Raw genomic sequence first — 22643 nt, forward strand, 5'->3', positions numbered from 1 at the left:
CCCTGGCTCTATCTCTCCCTCTCTCCCTCTCTCCCTCTCTCTCTCTCTCTCTCTCTCTCTCTCTCAACACCTTCCCCACCCTAATCTCTCTCTCTTTCTCTCTCTCTGTGAGTGTCTCTGCTTGGCAGGGCTCAGTGTCCTGGTCATTAGGGTGACAGTGCAGGACAGTCACACAAGAGAGGAAGGGGCCAGAGATCAGAGAGAACAGCAACAATAGACACACCTCAACACACACCCAGAAAAAGACCCAGAGGCACACACGCACACACGCACAGCCCCACAGAGAGAGCAGGTTCAGTGTGTGACCAGGAGGGAGGGCTGACCAACGGGACCTCAGGAGCAGCTGCCTGTCTACACGGCTGTTTCATCTCCACGGTTCTTTATGTGCTACATTCAGCTGCTTCCCACCGCTGAGCCTCATCCCCTCTCCTCCCCCCTCCTCTCCTCCCCCCTCCTCCCCCCCCCCCCCTTCCTCCCTCACCACACAGACACGTGTCACAGAGATGATGGAGCGGCCGGGCGAGAAGGTGGCATTGCCCTGTGCAGCTTACCAGGTCACTGGGATATCTGTCTGGCTCTGCCAGGACACTGAGAGGACACAGCTGAACCAGACTGACCCGCCCACTGAGGCAAGAGGACCGATCAAAGGGGGACTGGGGGGCAGGAGGACTGGGGGGCAGGAGGACTGAGGGGCAGGAGGACTGAGGGGCAGGAGGACTAGGGGGCAGGAGGACTGGGGGGCAGGAGGACTGGGGGGCAGGAGGACTGAGGGGCAGGAGGACTGGGGGGCAGGAGGACTGGGGGGCAGGAGGACTGGGGGGCAGGAGGACTGGGGGGCAGGAGGACTGGGGGGCAGGAGGACTGGGGGGCAGGAGGACTGGAGGGCAGGAGGACTATATAACTGGTGGGCTGATGTAACTGAGGACACTGTGGAAGAAATTTAGATTTCCTGTGTGCTTATATTACATCATCAAGAGAACTAGTCATTGGATACTAGTTAGTATGTTCTCATATAAGCTTGCTATTAATAAGAGTAGATTGTGTCTATGTGTCAGGGTTAATAGATGTTTGAGATCAGGAGAAAGTACTGGCTAAATGTTCCTTGTCATGACTACAAGGAGAGCTCCAACTATGAACTCTTTCGTCTGAGTGGTCATGTGTTGGGAGCTGTGAATCTCTTTCTCTGAGACTGTTGTAACGTCTTTACTGCCTGACTGTCACTATCTATGTTTACATTCTTGTGCCCTGTATAAGATGGTCCTCCAGCCTTCAGAGCAGAGAGAGACATGATTGAGACTTAAGCCTGGTGTTGTGTTGTCATTTATTGTCAGAGGTCTGGTTTTCTCTCCCAATCTGCAGATTGATAAATACTTAAAATCCAGAACTTAAGTGAACTTAGTCACTCCGTTTATGAAGAGGGGACACTGAGGGGCTTAGGGGCAGCTAGGTCTTTGGAGGAATGTCCAAAGACAAAAAAAAATACTCTTAGAGTATGGCCTACAGTTAGGACATCCCTACATTACCAGACATATCTACTAATCTGATAGCTTCAGTCTGCTGGTGGTGGGAAGCAGGAGGCCAGCAGGGAGGGCAGCTCAGCGTCAGGTCCTCGGGAGCCTGGCTCCAGAGAGGAGCTCCATGGCTGCTGTTAGGACAGTTCTGTTCTCTCACCAGAGGAACCTCTGGAGGAACGCCTGCTAGGGGCATTTTAACCCACTATTCATCTACTGTGCACATCTCTCTTTACATCCACGTTTACATGAGCTCCCATCCCAGCTGAATCAAAGGCAGCACTCCCCCCCGGCTCACTTACCACTTAATACAGCCAAGCTGGCTGCTCTCCCCTCCTGTCCTACCCCTCCTCTCTTCTCCTCTCCCCTCCTACCCCCCCTCTCCCCTCCCCTTCTCCCCCTCCTCTTCTCCCCACCTCATCCCCTGTGTAGAATCAGTGCTTGAGCAAAGACCTGAAACACACAGTGCCAATCTGAATGAAACGATGCAATCGTTATGTAACCTGCATCCAGAAGAGACCACAATATGTACCCCTCTAGAACAATCAGTATTGAAACATGAGGTGTGATACACAACCATATATCTACACCAAGCACCCTGCCCTCTGCTGCTCCCTGAAAGAGGTGTCAGGGCTACGGACGGGGGCGGGGCTATCGATTGGCCCCCGCCAGCTTTCTGCTGAGGTGAACATCCACAGCCCCCAAACCACCTCCGCCCCCCCACCCCCCCACGCCATCCATCACTACCTTCAGGGGGCCACCCAGGACACTGGGCTTACATACAGCTGGCTACATCTAATACACACACACACACAAGTCCTCTGAGCCAACCATGACAGGTATGTAACAAACACAGGTGTAATGTACTGTGCCAGTGTCTTCCATCACCTCATATTTGCATTCTTCACCCCTCAGTGTATGTGCTCTCCTCCCTCTTAACCCCATGTTCCTCAATCAGTCCCTTTACAGAAAGCTGCCACAAGCAGAGCCATCCGCCGGCGCTACGAGGCTTCGCCATGCTCCAGCAGAGCCCATGGAACAGCAACACAGACAGAAGGGAGAGATGGAGCCAGGGAGAGGGGGAGCAGCGAGCTGGGGGAGTGTGGATTGAATGGGGATGCGGTAGGGGGATGGGAGTGTGTGAGAGTTGGGGGGGGGGGGGGGGGAGTGGTTTTCGGGAAGGGAGCCAATCCAATTACAGGCAGCGGTGCAGGCCTGGTTTCTTCGGCTGCACTAAATTCACATTTCAACAGTCTCTTCCTCCCTATGCTTTTTCTATATTTTTTCTTCCTTTTTCTGTCTGTCTCCCTCTTCCTATGTCTCTCTCTCTCTCTTTCCTGGTCTCATTCCCTCTGTGTCCCTCTCCCTCGCTCTACCGTGAGGAAGCTCCAGTGACATCTCTGCGCCATGTCACCTGCTGTTCCAAGCGTCAGATCCTACAGGCTCCTGTCTGTCACCATATAGCCCTCCCTGTCACCATATAGCCCTCCCTGTCACCATATAGCCCTCCCTGTCACGCTCTGCTCCAGCCCATTGCTGCTCCTCTGACACAGACAGACGGACAGACAGACAGACGGACGGACAGACAGACATGGCTAACCTGACATGTCCTGGCGCACACACCCCCACACACACACACACACCCACAGCCACCCCCACCCCACACACACACACACACAAACACACACACCCACCCACACACACACACCCCCACACCCAAGCAAGGACAAAACAGCATCATCCTCTCCTCTGTCATTGTCCTGTATGGATCAGCTCCTCAGCTGAGTGGACTTCCGGACTTTTCTTCCAGGGCTTGGCGCCGGGGCTGGGCGCTGTGAGCCGGGCGCTGGAGCGTGGCGCCGTGTCTCTCGGTGCGCTCCTGATATCCGGGTTAATTCCTCCCCCATGCTAGCGTTACTGTGGTTACAGGCGCGGCCCATGAGCAGGAGGCAGGGAGGAGGCGCCAGCACACAGGGACACTTTGCATGGGATTTTCATGCATGGAGCAGGAGATTGGAGACGGAGGTAGGGAATGTAACAGGCAGAGTGTGAGGGTAGGAGGCTGGAGATAAGAGATATGTGCATGCTGAGGCTGCAGAGTGGGGAGAATGATGTTCTCTGTCTCATTTCATTCAACCAATTAGAGACGTGCACTAAATTATTAACTGGCTCAAACAAGAAGATCACGCGGAATGAACCTCCCCTGTTCCTGTGCAACGTTCTGATTATGGAGAAATGAATGCAAGAGAGCCTAAATAAATGAGGACCGCTTGTGTTGTTTCCCACAGGGTGGAAAAAACTCAAGCTTGGTCTTACCAGCTCTGGGTACTTGTGTGCATGCGTGTGTGTGTGTGCAGGGAAAAGGATCAAATGACAACCAACAGCTGTCAAAAACCAACAAACAGTCAAAATATCCAATAGTTGGAGGCACAAATCAGCCTTGTTGAACGTGATTGCTGATTTTGTCAGGTGATCCCTTCCTGACATTCCCTAGTAACTTCCCCTGCAAGGCACCCTGCTCAGCGAGCCAATCAGACTACTCTAGACTGGCTCTAATGACCTCCTCATAGGTGCTTTCATGCCACCTTGTTTTTGTGGCGGAGCTGTGAAATCTGTCATTATGAGCTGGCTGGCAGCCCTTAACCCAGCATTGGTGCTCCCCAGCTCTGCTCTGCAACAGCTTCACGTGGGCCTGCTTTCTCCAGCCCCTCACTCTGCGCCAGGTAGAAAGGTGCCCATTAAAACTAATGGGCCAGCGAAGGTGATTCAGCACTGCGACACTGGGGCACTCAACACAGGTTACATATAACAACCACTCCAGAGACAGCACCCTGCTGACCACCCCCACCACAAGCATTAAACACAGAGACATGACGTTGATCGCCATGACTGTGGTCTATACTTCCAGGAATAGGAGTGTTTTAACACGGTATAGCCCCTGGGGGGGCATGTGGACAGCCCACACTGTCTGCACGGCTCCAGAAGCGCTGAGCGGACCTCTACCAGAGCAGCAAGATGGACGACGTTACTGAAGTGCTGTGTTCTAGTTGTGGCGCTGTCGACTGACCTTCTTGAGGCGGCCGCTCTTGGTCCCCACAAAGGCCACGCAGTAGCCGTTGTAGACGTAGGAGGTGACGGAGGTCATGCGGTCGCGGGTCTCCGTGTAGAGGGGGTGGCCCGTGACCAGCTGGGAGCCCCCGAGGGGCTGGTTGATGTCCAGCCCACAGAAGGAGTCATCGATGGGTACGGGCTGGAGAGAGAGAACGGGAGTAGGGTTAACGACAGAGGAGGACATATATAGAGACAGAGAGAGTGATAGAAGAGAGAGAGAGAGAGAGAGAGAGAGAGAGAGAGAGAGAGAGAGAGAGAGAGAGAGAGAGAGAGAGAGAGAGAGAGAGAGAGAGAGAGAGAGAGAGAGAGAGAATGAGTACACTCAGTCCACAAGATTAGATTAGCAGACAGTGGGGAAAGTGTGAGAAGAGACAATGAGCCGGAAAATAGAAGATGGATAAGAAAGGGTGAGGGAGGTCAACAAAAGGGAAGGAGAGGGATATTAAAGGGTGAGACTGGTGAGGCAAGAGGATAGGAAGAGGACAGGTGAAATGGGCTGGGCGAGAGAGAGAGAGAGAGAGAGAGAGAGAGAGAGAGAGAGAGAGAGAGAGAGAGAGAGAGAGAGAGAGAGAGAGAGAGAGAGGCTGTGAGAGGAGGTGGAGGTGTGCTAGAGGGAGCGCTCCTGCCAGACGCTGGTCTCTCTGTTCCGCTTGGCAGACATGTTTCTGCTGTGCCTGGCTGAGCCCCACCTTGCACTCCCCCCGCCTCATTACCCAGGGCTATGATCACTGCAGCGCAGGAGGACACGCGCAGCATGCTAACGACCGCTCTCACACACACACGTACACACACACCTACATACACACTACAGAGACACACACACTCTCCGTCACACACACACACACACACTCACTTTGACACATAAAAACAGACTACAAAGACAAAGTACATACGCAGTACAACCCCAGAGAACAGAGAAGCACCACTAGCTAACTTAAGCGTTGGCCTGCTTTTGCCCTTCCAATAGAAAAATGACCTGCCAAGATGTCAGATCAAATCTACTGCCTAGCCTAAAGATATCAGCAAAATAACAGACAGACTGTTCTTTTTCTTCTTCCAGTTGTAAATGTATAAGGACACCCTGCACAGTGAGATGCGGAGACTGCTGGGACGCTGGGTGGAGCTGGGATTCAGGTCAGCTCAGACAGAGCCGGGGTGAGTGGCAGTGACGGTGGCCTCAAAGTGCCATGAAGAGTAAGAGAGATGGTCGCCCGACTGGGGCGGGCTGGGACTTCACTCTCTGGGGCAAGGGGACATACAGACGGCTGCCATGGCTGACATCCCCGGCCCTGAGACACACACACATACCACACACACCACACACACACACACACACACACATCAATTGACCATAAAGGCTGTGCAAGCGCCCCCCCCCCCCCCTCCTCTTGTTGAGGAGAGCAGGACTAATAGCAACAACAGCTGAGTTGACAGTCCTGCTAGGCTAGCAGGCTACAACCAAACCATGAGAGCAGAAGGAGTCACCTACCTAAGAGCCTCCATCTAACTGGGCTTGCATCCTCATCAATGGACGTTCACATTCAAGCCTGTTTGGTCATATTTACTGTGTGGTGATGTGACACAGAGAAAGACTGGAGAGTGAAGGAGAGGTCCAGCTGCAGGCAGAGCCTGGGAAACTGTTCTGGATATCTACACCTCCTCTAACTACTCTATCCATACTTCCCCTCACTTACATCTCCTTGGGGCCTGCACTGCATATGCTACAGCTGTTCGACGTCCATTCAGATGAGCCCAGGTCCACACCATTTGGTTCTGATTAGATAGAGATTGTTTGCATGATGTGCGCTTTGCGGTCTTGGCAGCAGAGCCCGGAACTCATTGGTTCTCATGTGGTCGAGTTTTCCCATCCACCTCCCACTGGTCCTTTAGAAAAAGAAATCTAGGATATTCTCCATCCAGTAGCTCTACCCGTGCTAACCACATTGATTATCTTTACCAGAACTGAGGTCGTTCCTAAAATAGACTGCACTGCTTAAGCCATTACTCCTTATTGAGTAACATGGAACGCAGAGAGAATGGCTGCTTATCCATGTCTGAACGTCACACCATCTCCTCACTCGTGTAGGAGGACCGTTGTATAACTACAGTATCCACTTCAAATTTCCTATCAACAAGATCAGGAAACAGATATGTTTGTTGTCAGTCAAGACTAAGTTGATATGAAACAACTGAAAATATAACTACTGTTGAACTGTGTGTGTGTGTGTGTCTGTGTTGGTGCGCAGACTGCAGTGAGAGTCCAACCCCAACCTCCTGACCTGACCTACAAGTGGCCATCGATGACCGCAGCTTTGGAAAACATGACTGTGAGTGACAGGTTAGAACTAGACAAAGAGCTCAGGATCAACGATCCGACGAGGATCCGACGAGGATGAGTGAGAGAGAAAGAAAGGGGGAGTCATTCCCGAGCACACAGCAAGTTGGTAGGGGAGTGTGTGAATCTCTAGACAGCAGGCCGGCTGATAAATCTTTGATTGTCTGTGTCTGTCTCCCCATCCTCAACCCCAGACTCAGCCTCAAGCTGTCCCGGTCCAAACCACACCGTGTACTCTGAGAGGAATGTCTGCAGTTGCCAGGGATTCACAGTTAGGAGAACATACAGTCAGGCAGGTGAAGGACAACTTGCTCAGAGTAAACCTTCATACACTGTCCTTCAGTGACAGGTTAGCTATGAATGTCAGATTTGATTTAAAAGAAGGTCATTTTCTTGACAAAGGCAACCGTGTCGTAAATCATCAGCCTCCAGCCAAAGCCCAGCCAGCTGTGTGGACAGATTTAAGATCACCCATCCAGGTTAGCATTCCTGACACATCCAGCTGTTGGAGGTCATTTGGATTGCATTGAGAGTTCTTCATCCACTTGCTTAAATCTGCATAATCCATTAAACACCATTGATCTATCCACCTCGCATTGACCACGAGGCAGGGCCAGGGTCCTTCCAGTCAACCCCTCCTTATCTATGGAGACTGATGGGTGTTTATCATGGCTAGCACGGCACAGAGAGAAGGGCATAGCTAGGTTCATCAGCAGAGCCCTAGCCATTCTAATTAGACTGAGGGAATGCAGTGGGAGGTGTGGTTAGCTAGCGAGCGTTGGGCCAGGCGTGTGATGACCACGAGGGAGGATGAAGGGGATTCTCCAGGGGGCTGGGAGGGTTATGGCTCCGACTCCCACAGTTAGAGAAGCATTAGAGCGGCCACTGCCTCTCCCTCTGTGGTGCTAATGAAACCTAACAGCGCCCGCCTCAGATAACGTCTTCCTCCGCCTGACAATCACCTCTGACATGGTGCTAATGGGGAATTTACTGATGTTAATAAAGGCGGTCAATAAAGAGCCCTAGGGGGATTAGCACACAGACACAGCTACGGAGCTCATCCCGGTGGGGAGATATCATTAAAGATATCAAACTCTCCCACCCATCACACACACACACAGTCATTAACAAGCAGTCAGAAAATGACGAATACATCCACACACACACACACAACATTAACATACACACAGTGACACACACACACATTTAAGATGCACCATTCAAGCCAGTCACCAAGTGATTCACAAGGACCATATAAGACACATACAGTTATCCATTCATTAGTGCTCATAATTCCCTTTTTAGTTCATATTAGCAGTTAAAGAACAAAGACAGAGAGGACTTCCGCCTTCTGGGACTGAAGTCAAACAAAGCCAGCTAACTGGGCCTGACAAGATGCTGCAGATATGTGGCCTCCATTAAAGACACTGAAGACTGGTGTGTGATCTAGCACCAACATCAGCCTGTCTGCATTCTCTCCCCCCTCTCTCTCTCCCTCTCTCTCCCTCTCTCTATCCCCCCCCCCTCTCTCTCTCTCTCTCTCTCTCTCTCTCTCTCTCCCTCTCTCTCTCTCTCCATCTCTCGCTGCTCTCTCCATATTTATTTGGATTCTGCTGGAGGAGAACAGTATCACTTTGATGGTTGCCAAGAAAAATAAATCCCCTCCTAATTTGTGAATATCTCTCATTGAGATAGGCTTTCATGTGGCTGTTCCACATATCAGAGCAGCAAAACAATTAGCCATAATTACATGTAGTGTAAGAAGTACTTGATAAGGGGAAGTTTAGCAGTCAAAGTCGTTTACATCTTGATGGCTGTGTTTACTATTGGTGAGAGCATGCAGCCTTGTGGTTTCTGGGGTCAGTGGAGATCTCGGGTCACAACTCTGCCTGATGCTGACAGAAGGAAACATGAGTGCTCTGGTCTGTTCTGTGAGCCATTACTTTGAATTCAACCTCAGAAGGATGCTAAAGTATCACATGTGAATGAAGGATACCACTGGGCCTTGGTGGTGAAGGAAAGGCTGATGCAAGCTCCCAGCGTGAGAGGGAAACATTTAAGTATTCAATGTGGCCACCGTGTGTGTCTGTGTGTGTGTGTGTGTGTGTGTGTCAACTCACCGCCTTAGTGCACTGCACATCCTTCCCCAGCAGCCAGTTGAGCTCCAGGTTGCCCTCGCCCTGGTAGCAGGACTGCAGGCGCTCCTTGATGCGGGCGTTGATGTCGCGAATGGTGAGGACGCAGAGCGCCGAGTCATCGGGCGGGCGGTGGTACTGCTTCTGGCCCTTGGAGAAGACGGTGAACAGCACGTCGTCCTGGGCGCTGATGTTGAGCGCGGCGGCCAGCACGCTGCCGGGCTTGGCCAGGTAGGCGGCCTGCAGCAGCCGGTACTCCACGCCGTTCTTGACGCAGCCCACCGGCAGCGACACGTACGAGTGGAACTTCCTGTCGTCCTTGCAGAGCCGCACGATGCGCGAGGTGTAGAAGAGGTCGGCGGAGGAGCCGCCCGACGACATGCTGTTCTCGGGCGTCTCGGGCTGCACGGTCAGGAAGTAGACGAAGGCGCCGCTGGCGAAGCCGTAGACGTAGTAGATGTCAAAGTGGGAGACGAGCGCCAGCGTGTCGGACGGGATCTTGATGAGCGACGACACAAAGTCCGTGTGCAGCTCGTAGTCCAGCATGGAGGACGACTCGGGGTCGCGGGGGAGCTTGCGGCTGGAGATGGTGGGGAAGTAGTCCTGTTTCCCGTCCACGGCCGTCCCGATGAACAGGGTCCCGTCCTGGCCCTGGGTGGAGGGCACGATCACCCCGTACATGGTGCCCGTCTGGTTGACGCTGGAGAGGTAGTGCTCCTTCTTGTGGGACGGCTCCACCAGGATGAACAGGTCGTCCAGCCTCAGCAGCTTGCACACGCCCTGGTACAGACTCCCGCACGCCAGCAGCCGGTTCTGGGAGTAGTCGATGAGCAGCAGCTTGTTGACGTTGTTGGTGGAGACCAGGGGCTCGGAGCAGGGCTGGACGATCAGCGGGGGGTAGCAGGCCTTGTTGTCGTCCTCGGGGCCCGTGTCGTGGGACACCAGCAGGGTGAGGTTACCTGACAGCTTGTAGACGCGGTTGACAGCGCCGATGTACAGCGCCCCGGTATTCTGATGGACGGTCAGGTGGTTAAAGGCCCATTCCCGCCTCTCGGGGTGGAAGCTGGTGAAGGTCTGGCTGCTGCACACAGCGGAGAACGCTAGGAGCCAGCAGGCCAGCAGCCCCAGCATGGCGCCCCCTGCAGGGCCTGGTGAAAATGTCCTGCGTGCGACCCGCCAGCCTTCCATGGCTCACGGGGCCTGCAAGGCAACTGCAGACGAAACAGAGAGATGGGAGGAGGAGAGGGAGGAGGGCAGGAGGGCGGCTACCTTCCCCTTTGCGTTGCTGAAGGCTAACTTTCCGTTTGATGCTTCACCAGGGTCTTCACATGTTTCTGAAAGAGGGAGAGGGAGGAAGAAATGAATTAGTGACTCACATTCTATCAAAGGGAAGCAGATTAACGCTGATGGAAAACATCGCTTCATTCACTGGCTCCTGCTGTTAGCAGAGGGTCAGAGGTCCCCCTCAGTAGGGCGATGAGCAATGGAGCAGGGGGATGGAGACCGCCTGAGACAATAGCAGGAAAGCTTTATCGCCACATTCCAAAGGAGTAGCAGGGCAGGACAAGACAATGCAGGAAAGTGAGCAGGTTACAGCAACGGATATTTGCCTGACCTGAGTCATAGTACCTCGTCAAACAGTGAGGCGGAGGTTTCTAAGAACAGCACCCAGCAGCCTGTCCAGAGCATCACATTTCACAGACCTACCCGGGTACAATGTGCTGGATGTCAAGCTGTGAGTCATCTGAATCGTCAGAATAACTCATTCTAACAGTACTAAAGCTCACTCAAGGCTAGAGGAGCCACAACATTCCCAGATTCCAGTAAAACAGCCATGTATAAAACGTTGAGAAGCGTGGTCTGAAAAGACAATGAATAAGCAGGAGGTTCATAAAAATGTAGCAGTCATGGAAAGCAGTTGGTTCAATTGTTTTCAGAAATTTTTAACGACCAAACAACCGCGTAGAGCATCATAATTAAAAGACCCGTTAATGAGATGTTGATTTGGCATTTGGCGTTAACGGCTCCAAACCAAAGATATGACGCTGAAATGAGCTGACATTCCACTTCCTTCATATCTTACAATTCTCCTGATTACTGTGGTCTCCCCCTCTGTGCAGCAGCTCCTGCCTCCAGACCTACTCCTCTTCTCCATCTATCTGGGAAAACATACATCAAGGAAACTCTGCAATTTGTGTAACTATTCTTTACCCAAGCAGCAGAGAATCCCAACCCTCATCTCTGACATAAATCAGGAGAGGGAGAGCCCCCTCTTCAACGTTTTTCCTCGGGAGTTCATTATCTCTTCCACTGGTAGGGGAGGTCTAGATCTTATTACTGGAACAAAGTGAGAACAAATTGGGATCCCTGTTCTTCGCACCCCTCCCTCATTCTATCCCTCCCTCACACCATTTCCTTCATCCCCCCCATCACTCCCTCCCATACTCTCTGCTCTTTAAGAGTCCTGTTATACAGGATTTAAATCCATAAATTATTCCTCTCAACATTCCTCCTCTTTCTCGTCTTACTTATGTGATGTTCCTTGCTGCATGATCAGATGCAGCAAGGATTAATCACAGGCTCTGGTACAATCACACCTGAATGAAGCAGGCCAACATTTGGCATGCACAGATCCCCCAATACACCATCCAACACTGTGTGTGTGTGTGTGTGTGTGTGTGCTGCCCTCTCTGACAGTGTGTGTTTTATCAGTGGCTCCTATCAGTGTAGAACGAGGAGCTAACAAGTGGAGACAATGGTGCCGCATCCCAAAATCAAGTATGATTAGGCGTAGCGATCCAACAAGGGTAATTAGTGGTGAGAAGCGGGGGGGTGGGGGGGGGGAGCTGGGGAGCGTGGCGGGAACGCCAGGGGGCTGAACGTGTCGAAGACGGCCCTACGGCGTTCGTTACGCTCCGCATTTGCATGTTGAGCAGCGAGGGCAGAGAGAAACAAGGGTGAGATATGTGGCTAGAATAATCAGTCGCACCATCAATTTGCATGTGTAAGTAACTAGGGAGAAGGGGGGGGGGACATGAGACGAAATTCACAGTACAGCGTTAGTCAAGTTCTGACTGAGTCCCTCTGAACAGCGACTGCCGTTTTCAAGTCTCTCTTGTTTCTCATCGTGGTGGCGGCCACCTCAGGCCCCCTCCCCCCTGGGTGATGGAGGGGTGCTCTCTCCGACCCTGACGTTAATAAACCCTCCTGGGGAGGCTATTGATCCACAGGCCCATAAAGCTGGCTCTGAGGCCCAGCGGGCCGCTCAGCCCGCTGGAGGCGTGTGTGCAGGCGGAGGTGTGGGAGGTGCCCGCTCCCACAAGCACTACATTAGCATGGCCATAAAACCCAAGCAGCCTGGGCAGTAAAGCCGGGCCAGGGCCCTTAACCGCTCCCCCCACCTCCCCCCCTCCCTCCGCTACGCTCCTTTGTTTGAGTTTGCCCATGCTGGAGGAGCAGAGCACATCCCTCTGGAGGTATAATCAGCCTCCTGCTGAGCCAGCTCTTTCCCCCCCCAGCCCCTCAGCCTTATGCCCTCTGGGGCTTTAGAAGCACCGAGGAACCCTACCCCACCCCCCTCCTCCCTGCTAGATATATTACTCCCATCCATCTCTCCTTCCTCTCTCCCTCTCTCTCTCTCTCTCTCTCTCTCTCTCTCTCTCTCTCTCTTCCCCTTCCCCCCCCCAGGCCTTGGGAGGAATATATATGCATCAATCCTTTCTTTCTCTTTTCATGTTGTGGCGGCAGCTGCATTGAGGAAGGCACCCTCCACAATAAATGACTTCTGAAAGGTTAGCTGTTAATATTGCTTTTGGGAGGAGAGGCGACGGAGCTTTGTTTACGTTGATTGTCCCCCTCTGTCCCCCTCTCTACACAGAGACGTTCCTCATTATACTGCCAAGCAGGAGCTTTTAGAAAAGCAGAACCGCATCCACCTTCTTTTGTTGTTGTCTGACGCTATATTCTCGCTCTCGGCTAGGAGTCAGAAATAACGGCACACGATTTACATAATGTTAGTAGTGACTCACAACACAGTCACCCAATAACCCCGACAAGTGAAGTGGCTCGAGGGGCTCACGAGGGCTCTAGGTGGAGTTAGCCGTTGGTCATGTTCATGTGGTTGTCGCGGTTGCATGAGTGAGACATTCTCATTCTCAGTCAGGCAGACGGCATTTGGATATGCAAAGGGTTTGTATGAAAGGCCGGCACCTCTATACTGACTAACCATACTTTCTCATGGTGGAGGATGGAGACCAGTGTGGAGCTTCTGCTTAGCTTACCGCCCTGGAAACAGGGACTGCACGCAACAGGGAGCTGTCTATCCCGGCATGGCCACACTGAACCATCTGTTTTCTAAACAAGCCCTGTGTGTGCAGAAGCTCTGATCTGTTGACACATGACAACAGCGTAAGTTGTAGTGAAGCAGAAAGAGATATTGGCATACCAACAAAATGTCAGCTACTCTGGGAATTACATCACACAAGCTAACTAAGGGGAAAAAAAGCTCTTTACAAACCTGAAAGCACTCAGCGCACTAAACACATTTATCTCTTCCTCAATGATTCCTTTGATGCAGCCTGGTTTTGCAACATCTGAGGTACACAACAGCAAGGCCTGCTGGACCTCCACACTGACCAGCACACCAGAGCACAGCAGCCTGTGCTGGACCTCCACACTGACCAGCACACCAGAGCACAGCAGCCTGTGCTGGACCTCCACACTGACCAGCACACCAGAGCACAGCAGCCTGTGCTGGACCTCCACACTGACCAGCACACCAGAGCACAGCAGCCTGTGCTGGACCTCCACACTGACCAGCACACCAGAGCACAGCAGCTTGTGCTGGACCTCCACACTGACCAGCACACCAGAGCACAGCAGCTTGTGCTGGACCACGGTTCTCACTCCGAGGCTGAAGAAGAATTGCACACACCAGTAGATTTCCAGTCATCTGATCACCCAACAACCCCAAAGCCAGCCGTGTGAGAAAAGAAGAACAAACTACTGAGTAGACAGTCAATGAAGACAAAATAACCCACAACATTCCACTATGCACAGAAGCTGTGATCATGGTTTGGAGTAAAGCATAGCATTGCATAGCTCCATAATGAATAGTGAGGAGCTGAGACCATTGGCAAGCTCTGCTGTTGTCTCAGAACGGGCGCCTGGGCACCCGTGCCTGAACGCTGGCAATGCTCACAGCCAGTGGGCAAGCTACAGGGGCAGTGCCAACAGTGGGCACAGAGGACGGCATTGTGGCAGATAATCTATGGAAGTGAAGGGTCTGTCACACTGGAGAGCAGGCAAAAGAGGGAGAGGAAGAGAAGAATATGGGGGACTGTAAAAAAGGAGTGAGAAACCAGGGATGGTTGTAGACAGTGCAGAGGCTACAGAGATAGAGAGGAGCATGAGCCCCTCTCACCCTGCAACCTAGCAGCATCTCCTCATCCCCCTCCCTCCACGTTTTATCATGTGCTAAGCTCCTTAACAATGCCGCCAAAGTTTGTTTGATCTCCTAAATTCATATTTACTGCAATTGTATTCCAGGAGATAAAGGACATCAACTGGAATCCGGTTACGCTGTTAAATCCAATTAATTGTTGTGGAATAGGAAAATAAATGACATATCGGAATTTCATGCCTTGGATTAAGTCGTTATTCCCTAAATGATTAATGTATAAAGCAAAAACATTTAATGTTTAATAATCTTGGACGCGCTACAACAACCAAGGAGAAAAAAATAAATTAACAAACAAATAATTAAAGGTATAATTATCATAAAATAAGAGGTTTAAAAAGTGTATCCAAGTTTGGGAACTGACTGGAAGTTGATCAGTCAGCACTGGTTAGCACTCTAGAAATAGAAAGTTTAATCTAGTCTAAAGGGAGGTTCTTTTCTATAGGAGACCGTAAAAAAGCGATTAGCAGGAGGGGTTAGTCCATTAGTCTTTATTTCTTAACTGACATCCTCTGTGGAGATAATGAGAGCCTTTCTGTGTCTCGTGTCAAGGAGTTAGAGTAGCTAGCTATATTTATACTTCCTTTGTCTCCCTGGGAGCTAGCGTCACACTGCAGCGTCTCTCTCTCTCTCTCTCTCTCTCTCTCTCTCTCTCTCTCTCTCTCTCTCTCTCTCTCTCTCTCTCTCTCTCTCTCTCTCTCTCTCTCTCTCTCTCTCTCTCTCTCTCTCTCTCTCTCTCTCTCTCTCTCTCTCTCTCTCTCTCTCTCTCTCTCTCTCCCTCTCTGCTCTACATGTCTGTCTGTCTGTCTGTCTATGTCTCTCAAAATGATACTCAACACTTTGTGCCCCCCTGCCATACACACATTGTCCAACCTCAGAGGGAAAAGGACCTGCTAGTGGAGAGGGGGGATAACAAAAAGGGAAACCACAAGGTTTATCATCTAACTAGCATGGCTTTCCTGAGCTGTATGCTGGGGGAAATTATGCTAGCTGGATATTACCCTGAATAACAGCCTTTATGCTCCAACGCCTGCTGCTGTCAGACCACATTAAGGCCTAAAGCCAATACTTGGATACTTGCTACTAAACTGTACTGCGATGGCACAAACCATATCATCATTTATATTTCTGTAAAACAACAACAGTCGTGAGACTGCCACAGAGCACGGCCTATTGGGTTTCAGACGCTACAGCTACAAACAAAGATCTGGTGTTTAAATCGGGCTTTCGACATGCTCTGAACGGTGACTAAAATGGAACAGGAGTTTAGCATAGTTAATGGATATGCACACTTCTCCATGATTACGCATACACTCCAGGGCCCTCCCAGGGCACTCTCACAGCCCTCTGCCTGCAGTGTTTCAACCACTTCTAGCTTTACTAGTGACCATGTCACTGCACCTCCCTGGGGCTGTCTCCCTAAGGGCCCTGGAGCTGGATGGGGCTGGAGATGTCATTCACACACTGAACCGTTGAAGCCAGTCACTATAGGAGGGATTAATACAGCAGCATCCTCTCTGAATTATTACCCAAATGAAGCATATCAAAGTCTATTAAATCCCCTCACACACAGAGATATTCCATAAAAAAGCCATGTCAATACAACACTAGAATTAGCGGGTGTCAGCATCTCCGTTTATCCTTGAATGCAAACAAGGGCGTGAGGATCTAATCTCCTCAGTTAACCCCCGGAGCGCCCGAACCCCCCCCGCCTGCCTCACACACTTCAGCTGTTTGAAGAAGTGCTCAGTGGCATTACGCCTCACACCTATGACATCCGCTGAAGGAGATTACAATATCATTGTTATTCTAATGTCTTTTGTTCACTCCACCCACTGTCAGCACCTCCTACACAAAACTCACACTCATGCGCACACACACTCACACATGCACACGCACACACACACACACACACACACACACACACACACAAACAGATAACAAACTCACCCCGGTTACACAACTAACATCTTACTAGTAACAATTGTGTTCTTTGTGTATCTTTAATATGCTCTGCAAAGCCATACTGACAGACAGACAGACAGACAATATAAACAGCCAACCAGCCGCTCAGCCAGCAAGCCGGTCAACCAGCCAGCCAGGGAGGCAGACAGAGCACCGGTCCTCTGGTGGAAGTAACTCTCATCAGAGCTGTCTGTCAGGAGCTGAGCAGGCTCCTATTAGCTTCATTTCCATAAATCTGAATTGTAAAGGGCGACAGGCAGGAGAGAGAATCCTCCACAGAGGTGCAGAACAAACAGGCAGCGCGCCACCCGAGGCCACCAGATCAGATAGGGCTCCTCAGCCGCCAGGACGCCAATCGAATTAGGCACTTTGATTGACACCATACACACTTAAGCAACTGAGAAGCCTTTAACCACTCCTGAAGCACACAGCCGGCACTGTATAATCCTGTCACTATGAAAGTCAATATCATGCTATAATGAAAACAGGGACTGAAGGACGATGCTACGGTATGCAAGAGGTAAAAGGCCAAACACAGCTTGTTGCGTTTTAACATTCACAGTACAGGCTTATATGGATGACCTGAATTCAATACAGAATATTATAAATGTAGCTGTATTACAAATGTAACACTTTTGAAGGTGATTATTTAAGGACATGTTCCTGGAGTGAGCCATGGGTTAGGCTAACACTGGGCTGTGAGCAGCTAGCAGAACCAGCCCACAGAGAGCTGGCCCTGTGAAAGACCAGCTGCAGCACAAGCAGCCGTTTTCACAGCTATGACATCACCACAAACTGTAGATACGGGGCCGTGTTCAAACGGACGTGAGGCTCTTTGTCTGAGCCTGTTTGCCCCATCGGGAGACCCTCCCAGTGGAAGGGTTATGTGAGGTCAGCTGGCTCAACCAGAGGGACGAGGACCTGTGTGTACAGCTGGCCGGTCATGCACAGGGCCAAGGCAAGCTGAACCCAACCCTCTGTCAAATAATCAGACCAAATCCCTACGTAGGAGCCAGCGTCGCAAGCTGCTGGTGAGCAGAATGTGTGAGAGGAGGTTCTCACTTCAGGAGACGGGAGCTGGACCCAGAGCAGCAGCAGCAGCAGCAGCAGGAGCAGAGAGGCTCGTGAGCCAGGAGCTAACGAGAAGTCCAGTCAGATGCAGCCATATGTGACCTGCTGAATTAGCTGCCTCTTCAGAACAAGAAGCAGTTGGAGAGGGAGATAGAGAGGAGGGTGAGATAGAGAGAAGTGAAAGAGACAAAGCGAGAGGGAGGGGCAGGAGGGAGGGAGAGTGAGAACAGGGGAGATGGTGAGCAAGTGAGAGAGAGAGAGAGAGAGAGAGAGAGAGAGAGAGAGAGAGAGAGAGAGAGAGAGAGAGAGAGAGAGATAGAGAGAGAGAGAGAGAGAGAGAGAGAGAGCCATGCCATTCATTAGTCCAGCTGGACACCAGGCAGTTTGTAGCGGCAGCCACAACTCCAGCAGCTGGCAGCAGCTCCATGCTATCTGGTGCCACAGGCGGGCAGCCACCGAGGAGAGAGGGGGCGAGGGGGGGGGGAGTCTGAAGAGTAAGAGAAAGAAAATAGTGTGCAGCTACTAGTACTTCTATCATTTTGGTCTAAATTCACTCTGTCTTAGCCCATACCATATCACAATGAAGCGAGCACACTTCTGACTGTTATTTCTCTCAGCGGGGACCAAAATCCAATAGGCTTACATAAGAGTTCCAGGGAAATGGGAGCCAGCCAGCCAGTCACAGTAATCCCTGTCATTCCCTCTGCTAGTGTTTCAAATATGGACTGAGAGATAGAGAGAGGCTCCCCCTGTAATCACACTGACAGACAGCTCTGAGTTAAGGAGCAGGCCACTCAGCGCTGGACTAGGCTATCTGCTCTATGGAAGTCCCACAGAACACAGTCACGACAGCTACAGGGATGCTCTGTACAGCCTTGATAGACAGTGTGTGGAATACCCACACTGTCCTGGCTCTGAGGAGATGCCCTGGGCGTGGGCGGCACTGGCCACACACACACACACACACACACACAAACATACACACACACACACATACACATACACCCATCCACACACATAGATACACATACTCACACACACACTCATACATGCACACATAAACACACACATGCCCTCTGGGCCCACTACAGCTCTCTCCCCATGCCATAATCAATTAGCTGCCAATCCAATTAGCACGAGTGTGCGTCTGATGGCTGCTGTCTGTGTCCTGCATGGCTGGGACACCGAGACACCGGGACCGTCACAGCTGCCCTGCTGTGACCCGGGGAGCCAGGGCTGGGACCCAGGGAGCCAGGGCTGGGACCCAGGGACCCAGGGAGCCAGGGGACCCAGGGAGCCAGGGGACCCAGGGAGCCAGGGGACCCAGGGAGCCAGGGCTGTGACCTGGGGAACCAGGGGACCCAGGGAGCCAGGGCTGGGACCTGGGGAGCCAGGGGTGTGACCCGGGGAACCAGGGGACCCAGGGAGCCAGGGCTGGGACCTGGGGAACCAGGGGACCCAGGGAGCCAGGGCTGGGACCCAGGGAGACAGGGGACAGCACCGGCACTCAAAACACATCACGGGCATGTTGCTGTAAACTGTTCCTCATCTCAAACCTTCCCTTTATCAAGTTCATTTAAATGCATTTGTTCTTGTTCCATTGTTCTCTGTGTCAGATAAACATTTTTTAAATACCTGACAAATGTCCATGTGTCACTTCACGCAAATAGTTCCGTGTTTACTGAACAAATAATTGGAATTGAATGAAGTATTTAAATCAGTTCTGTGGAAAGATCGGTGCCTGTTTGTACAGTGTTTGGTGTGTTGGTCTACAGTGCTGTGTGTACAGTATGCATGTCTAAGGTGGCCTGTTCAGTCAGGCTCTTCAAACCCTGGTTTGAACAGAAGTATGAGTCCACTTGTCTGTTGGGATTCCTGGCTGGGTTAGGCTAATTCTGTTTACACTGGGCCACACTCCTCTGAACACATACAGGATATCCTTCAGAGCCACGGGGCGGGAGGTCTGGAGGCTGGGTGGGTAGGGGGCTTGGAGGAATAGTAGCCTCACACCAGAGAGACTAAAGCCCAGTGGGCAGGGGCCCAATGGCCAGAGAGGCAGGCTTAAAGTTTGTTTGAGACCATGGCTGCCTGCTCTCACAACAGCTCCTCCCCCTCACCGTGTCTCTGTGCGAGGTCAGTGATAGGTCAGGCAGGACAGTGCTGTGACTCTGTGACACAGGCCAGACATTGACATCTCACAACAACAACAGTGATAAACGCCAGCCTCCTGAGAACACAACAACACTACACACTCTGGGAGCTGGGATCATGCAGGATCATACAGGATTATACAGAGCAGAAAGAGCTCTAGAAAAAAGCAATATACACTCAACAGTATATGATGTTTAAAAGTACTCTTGTAGTCCGCTACCTGCAAAGACATGAATTTCCTTTCTTGTTGAGATGTGGTGCTCAGTGGGAAGTGCAACCTTGACTAACGTGAGTCTCAACATCAAATAGAATTCTTCAGATATCTACTGTATAAATGTAACACTGGCTACCTCCTGGGACTTCATTGATACCACACTAGTCTGGCTTACAACGTGCTGGATCATTTGGTGATAGAACGGCTAGTTGTGAACCAGTGCTAGTAGTAAAGATGCTACCTGGGAGCTGTGAATGAACCTTTCTAGACTCTCTCTCTCTCTCTCTCTCTCTCTCTCTCTCTCTCTCTCTCTCTCTCTCTCTCTCTCTCTCTCTCTCTCTCTCTCTCTCTCTCTCTCTCTCTCTCTCTCTCTCTCTCTCTCTCTCTCTCTCTCTCTCTCTCCCCCCTCTCTCTCTCTCTCTCCCCCCCCCTCTCTCTCTCTCCTGGTCACTAGAACACTGTAACACAAATCAAGGCCTTTATGAGAGGCTCTATCTGCAGACACACATAACAGACCCATTAGCACTGACACACAGGCACAGGACTCAATCTTCTGTCTCCCTCATGTTCTCTCTCCCTCCTTCCCTCTCCCTCTCTCTGAACTGCACACTTCATACACACACGCAAACACACGCTGACCGCACAATAAAGGCCTCTAATTTCATCAGAGGTGATGAAACACAATGGAATTGTTGTCGGCTGGTTACATAGTCCAGTCTGTGTCTGGGTGGGGTAATAGCAGTGTATGGCATCAAGGCTGATGCTGTATCAGTCATGCAGGGGGAGGACCCAGCCAGCACACTGGGTGAGGGGCTCTTGTTTCTGTATGCACACAACAAGTCCAGTCCAAGCCAATGAATAAGTGCCAAACATGGCAGTGAAGGTCAGGCTGGGCCAGGCCAGGGCCTCCCCAGTCGTCGACATATCATGACAGAGTACAAACCTCTTCCCCTCACAGATGGAGTCTAGGAAGACAGTAGTAGACCAGTGGGAATGGGACTACTCAAATAAATAAATGAAGACAATTAGTGGTTATATTTTCTAATCGGTTAAGAGTTTGTGAGTGACACAGAAGTAGGTCAAAAGCACAGTCCCAAAAGCAGCCAAGGAGATCCAGAAGGGAGTGCAGAGATAAAGGGTGTGGGATTATGGCATGTTTAAATTGTGCTCTTTCAGAAGAGTAGCTATTTAATTCAAAGTTTGAAAGTGGGGGATCCCTATGTTATGCAGTAGCATATCCGCCTACATGTAGTTTTTGTTAGATATGTTGTTCAATACTGTTTTGTTGTTTGTACTGCTGTGTGGCAAGCTCACCTAAATGACCTCGGGACTAGAGAGCAGGCTGACTCCAGGATGACTGCTGAAGTGCACATTTATACCTTCCGGCCTGTTCCATCTGAGCCCCACAGGATGGAGGTCTGGCTGGCTGTTTGGCTGCTTGGCAAAGACTGGGGGAAAATCAGAGCTGGTTTCCTGTAAACCAACATCCTCAGAGCAGCATCACGTAAAGCAGTGCCAGGTATAGTCGGACACTATCACTATGGCAGGCAACTTCCCTCATTTTGCAAACACAAACACACACTCATACACATATACACACACAGTCACACAAGGTTGCTGTTATGTATCCTCCACACACACAATACACTACCCTCAGTCTAAAATATGCCAGTAGAGTAAATTGTATGTTTGTTGGATGTATGCAATACAATTCAACGCAAAATAACAATCTCAGCAAATACAAAGCTCCTAGCGGTGGACAGTGACCTCATACACGTACCCTCAAAATCCACACATGCACAGCATATCTGAGAGAACATTCATTATGTGGGCTATTGTACCACTGTCCTCCACCTGCTCAGGAGAGAGGAGAGAAGAGGAGAGAGGAATGTCACAGTGACCTACAAGCCCCAAGATGAAAAATAGCATGTCGCCGAAGCAATAGCAGAGCTCTGCGTTATTCACTTTGCTACGAAGGTTGACCCTGGTGCGATACGGCAGGGCACAAGGCGGTCTCCGTGGTTACACTCACCTGAAAAGGGGATGGTGGGCAGCTACTTATTGGCTCAAAGACAATTGGCCCGGTGCACCTCTTCGAATCCCATTTTTGTGCTCTCTAGCCAGGTCCTGTTGAAAGGCCTTGAGCACGGCAGGCTATTACCAGACTGCTCTCTCCTCCCCCTCCTCCATCTCCTCCCTCTCGCCCGTCTCTCCTCCAGTTATTACACCTGCTGGACTTCCCTGTGCCTTGGGTCAGACAGAGTCAAGCAGCCACCAGTCACGGGGGTGTGGATAGAGGCGAGGGAAGGACTAGGCCCTGGGCAGATATGCCAGCCCAGGGCTGTCGAACCTGCTCTGGGCATGGCTGCGGGACTAGCAGAAGAGCCCAGGGCTACACCAGCAGGCCAACCTGGTCTCTCACTCTCCGCTACAGCTCCAGTCGCCCCCCCCCCCCCCTCCTCCTGCGAGTCCTTCCTTACATTGAAGTAGAATCAATAGAGAAACCTCCTTCCCTGCCTGTATACCAGCGGGGCTTCTCATGTAGAGCAGGGATTCAGTGTTTTACAAATGTCCACCAGCACTGCTCCTACACTCCATCTTGACTGAGTCACACAGGAGAGACGGGGCCTAGTGGATTGCTGTCACTGATGTAATCACACAAAAGCATGTGCGTAAGGAAGTCCTAGGGGAA

The 22643-nt window shown here is 51.3% G+C and overlaps 1 protein-coding gene across 1 annotated transcript in view; it reads right to left on the minus strand.

The window, feature by feature from the left end:
* Window positions 1–22643, minus strand: part of LOC146251883 (plexin-A2-like) — a 67414-nt gene that overhangs the window by 31604 nt on the left and 13167 nt on the right. Inside the window, exons 2-3 of the mRNA XM_084681405.1 lie at window positions 9078–10426; window positions 4579–4761 (exon numbers count right to left, since the gene is read on the minus strand). Of these exons, the coding sequence (XP_084537531.1) occupies window positions 4579–4761; window positions 9078–10280 (1386 nt within the window). The 5' untranslated portion in view covers window positions 10281–10426. The remainder of the gene's footprint in view (window positions 1–4578; window positions 4762–9077; window positions 10427–22643) is intronic.

Source organism: Hypomesus nipponensis, chromosome 18, assembly GCF_054491055.1.
Source record: "Hypomesus nipponensis isolate SF chromosome 18, ASM5449105v1, whole genome shotgun sequence".
Classification (NCBI taxonomy): Eukaryota; Metazoa; Chordata; class Actinopteri; order Osmeriformes; family Osmeridae; genus Hypomesus; species Hypomesus nipponensis.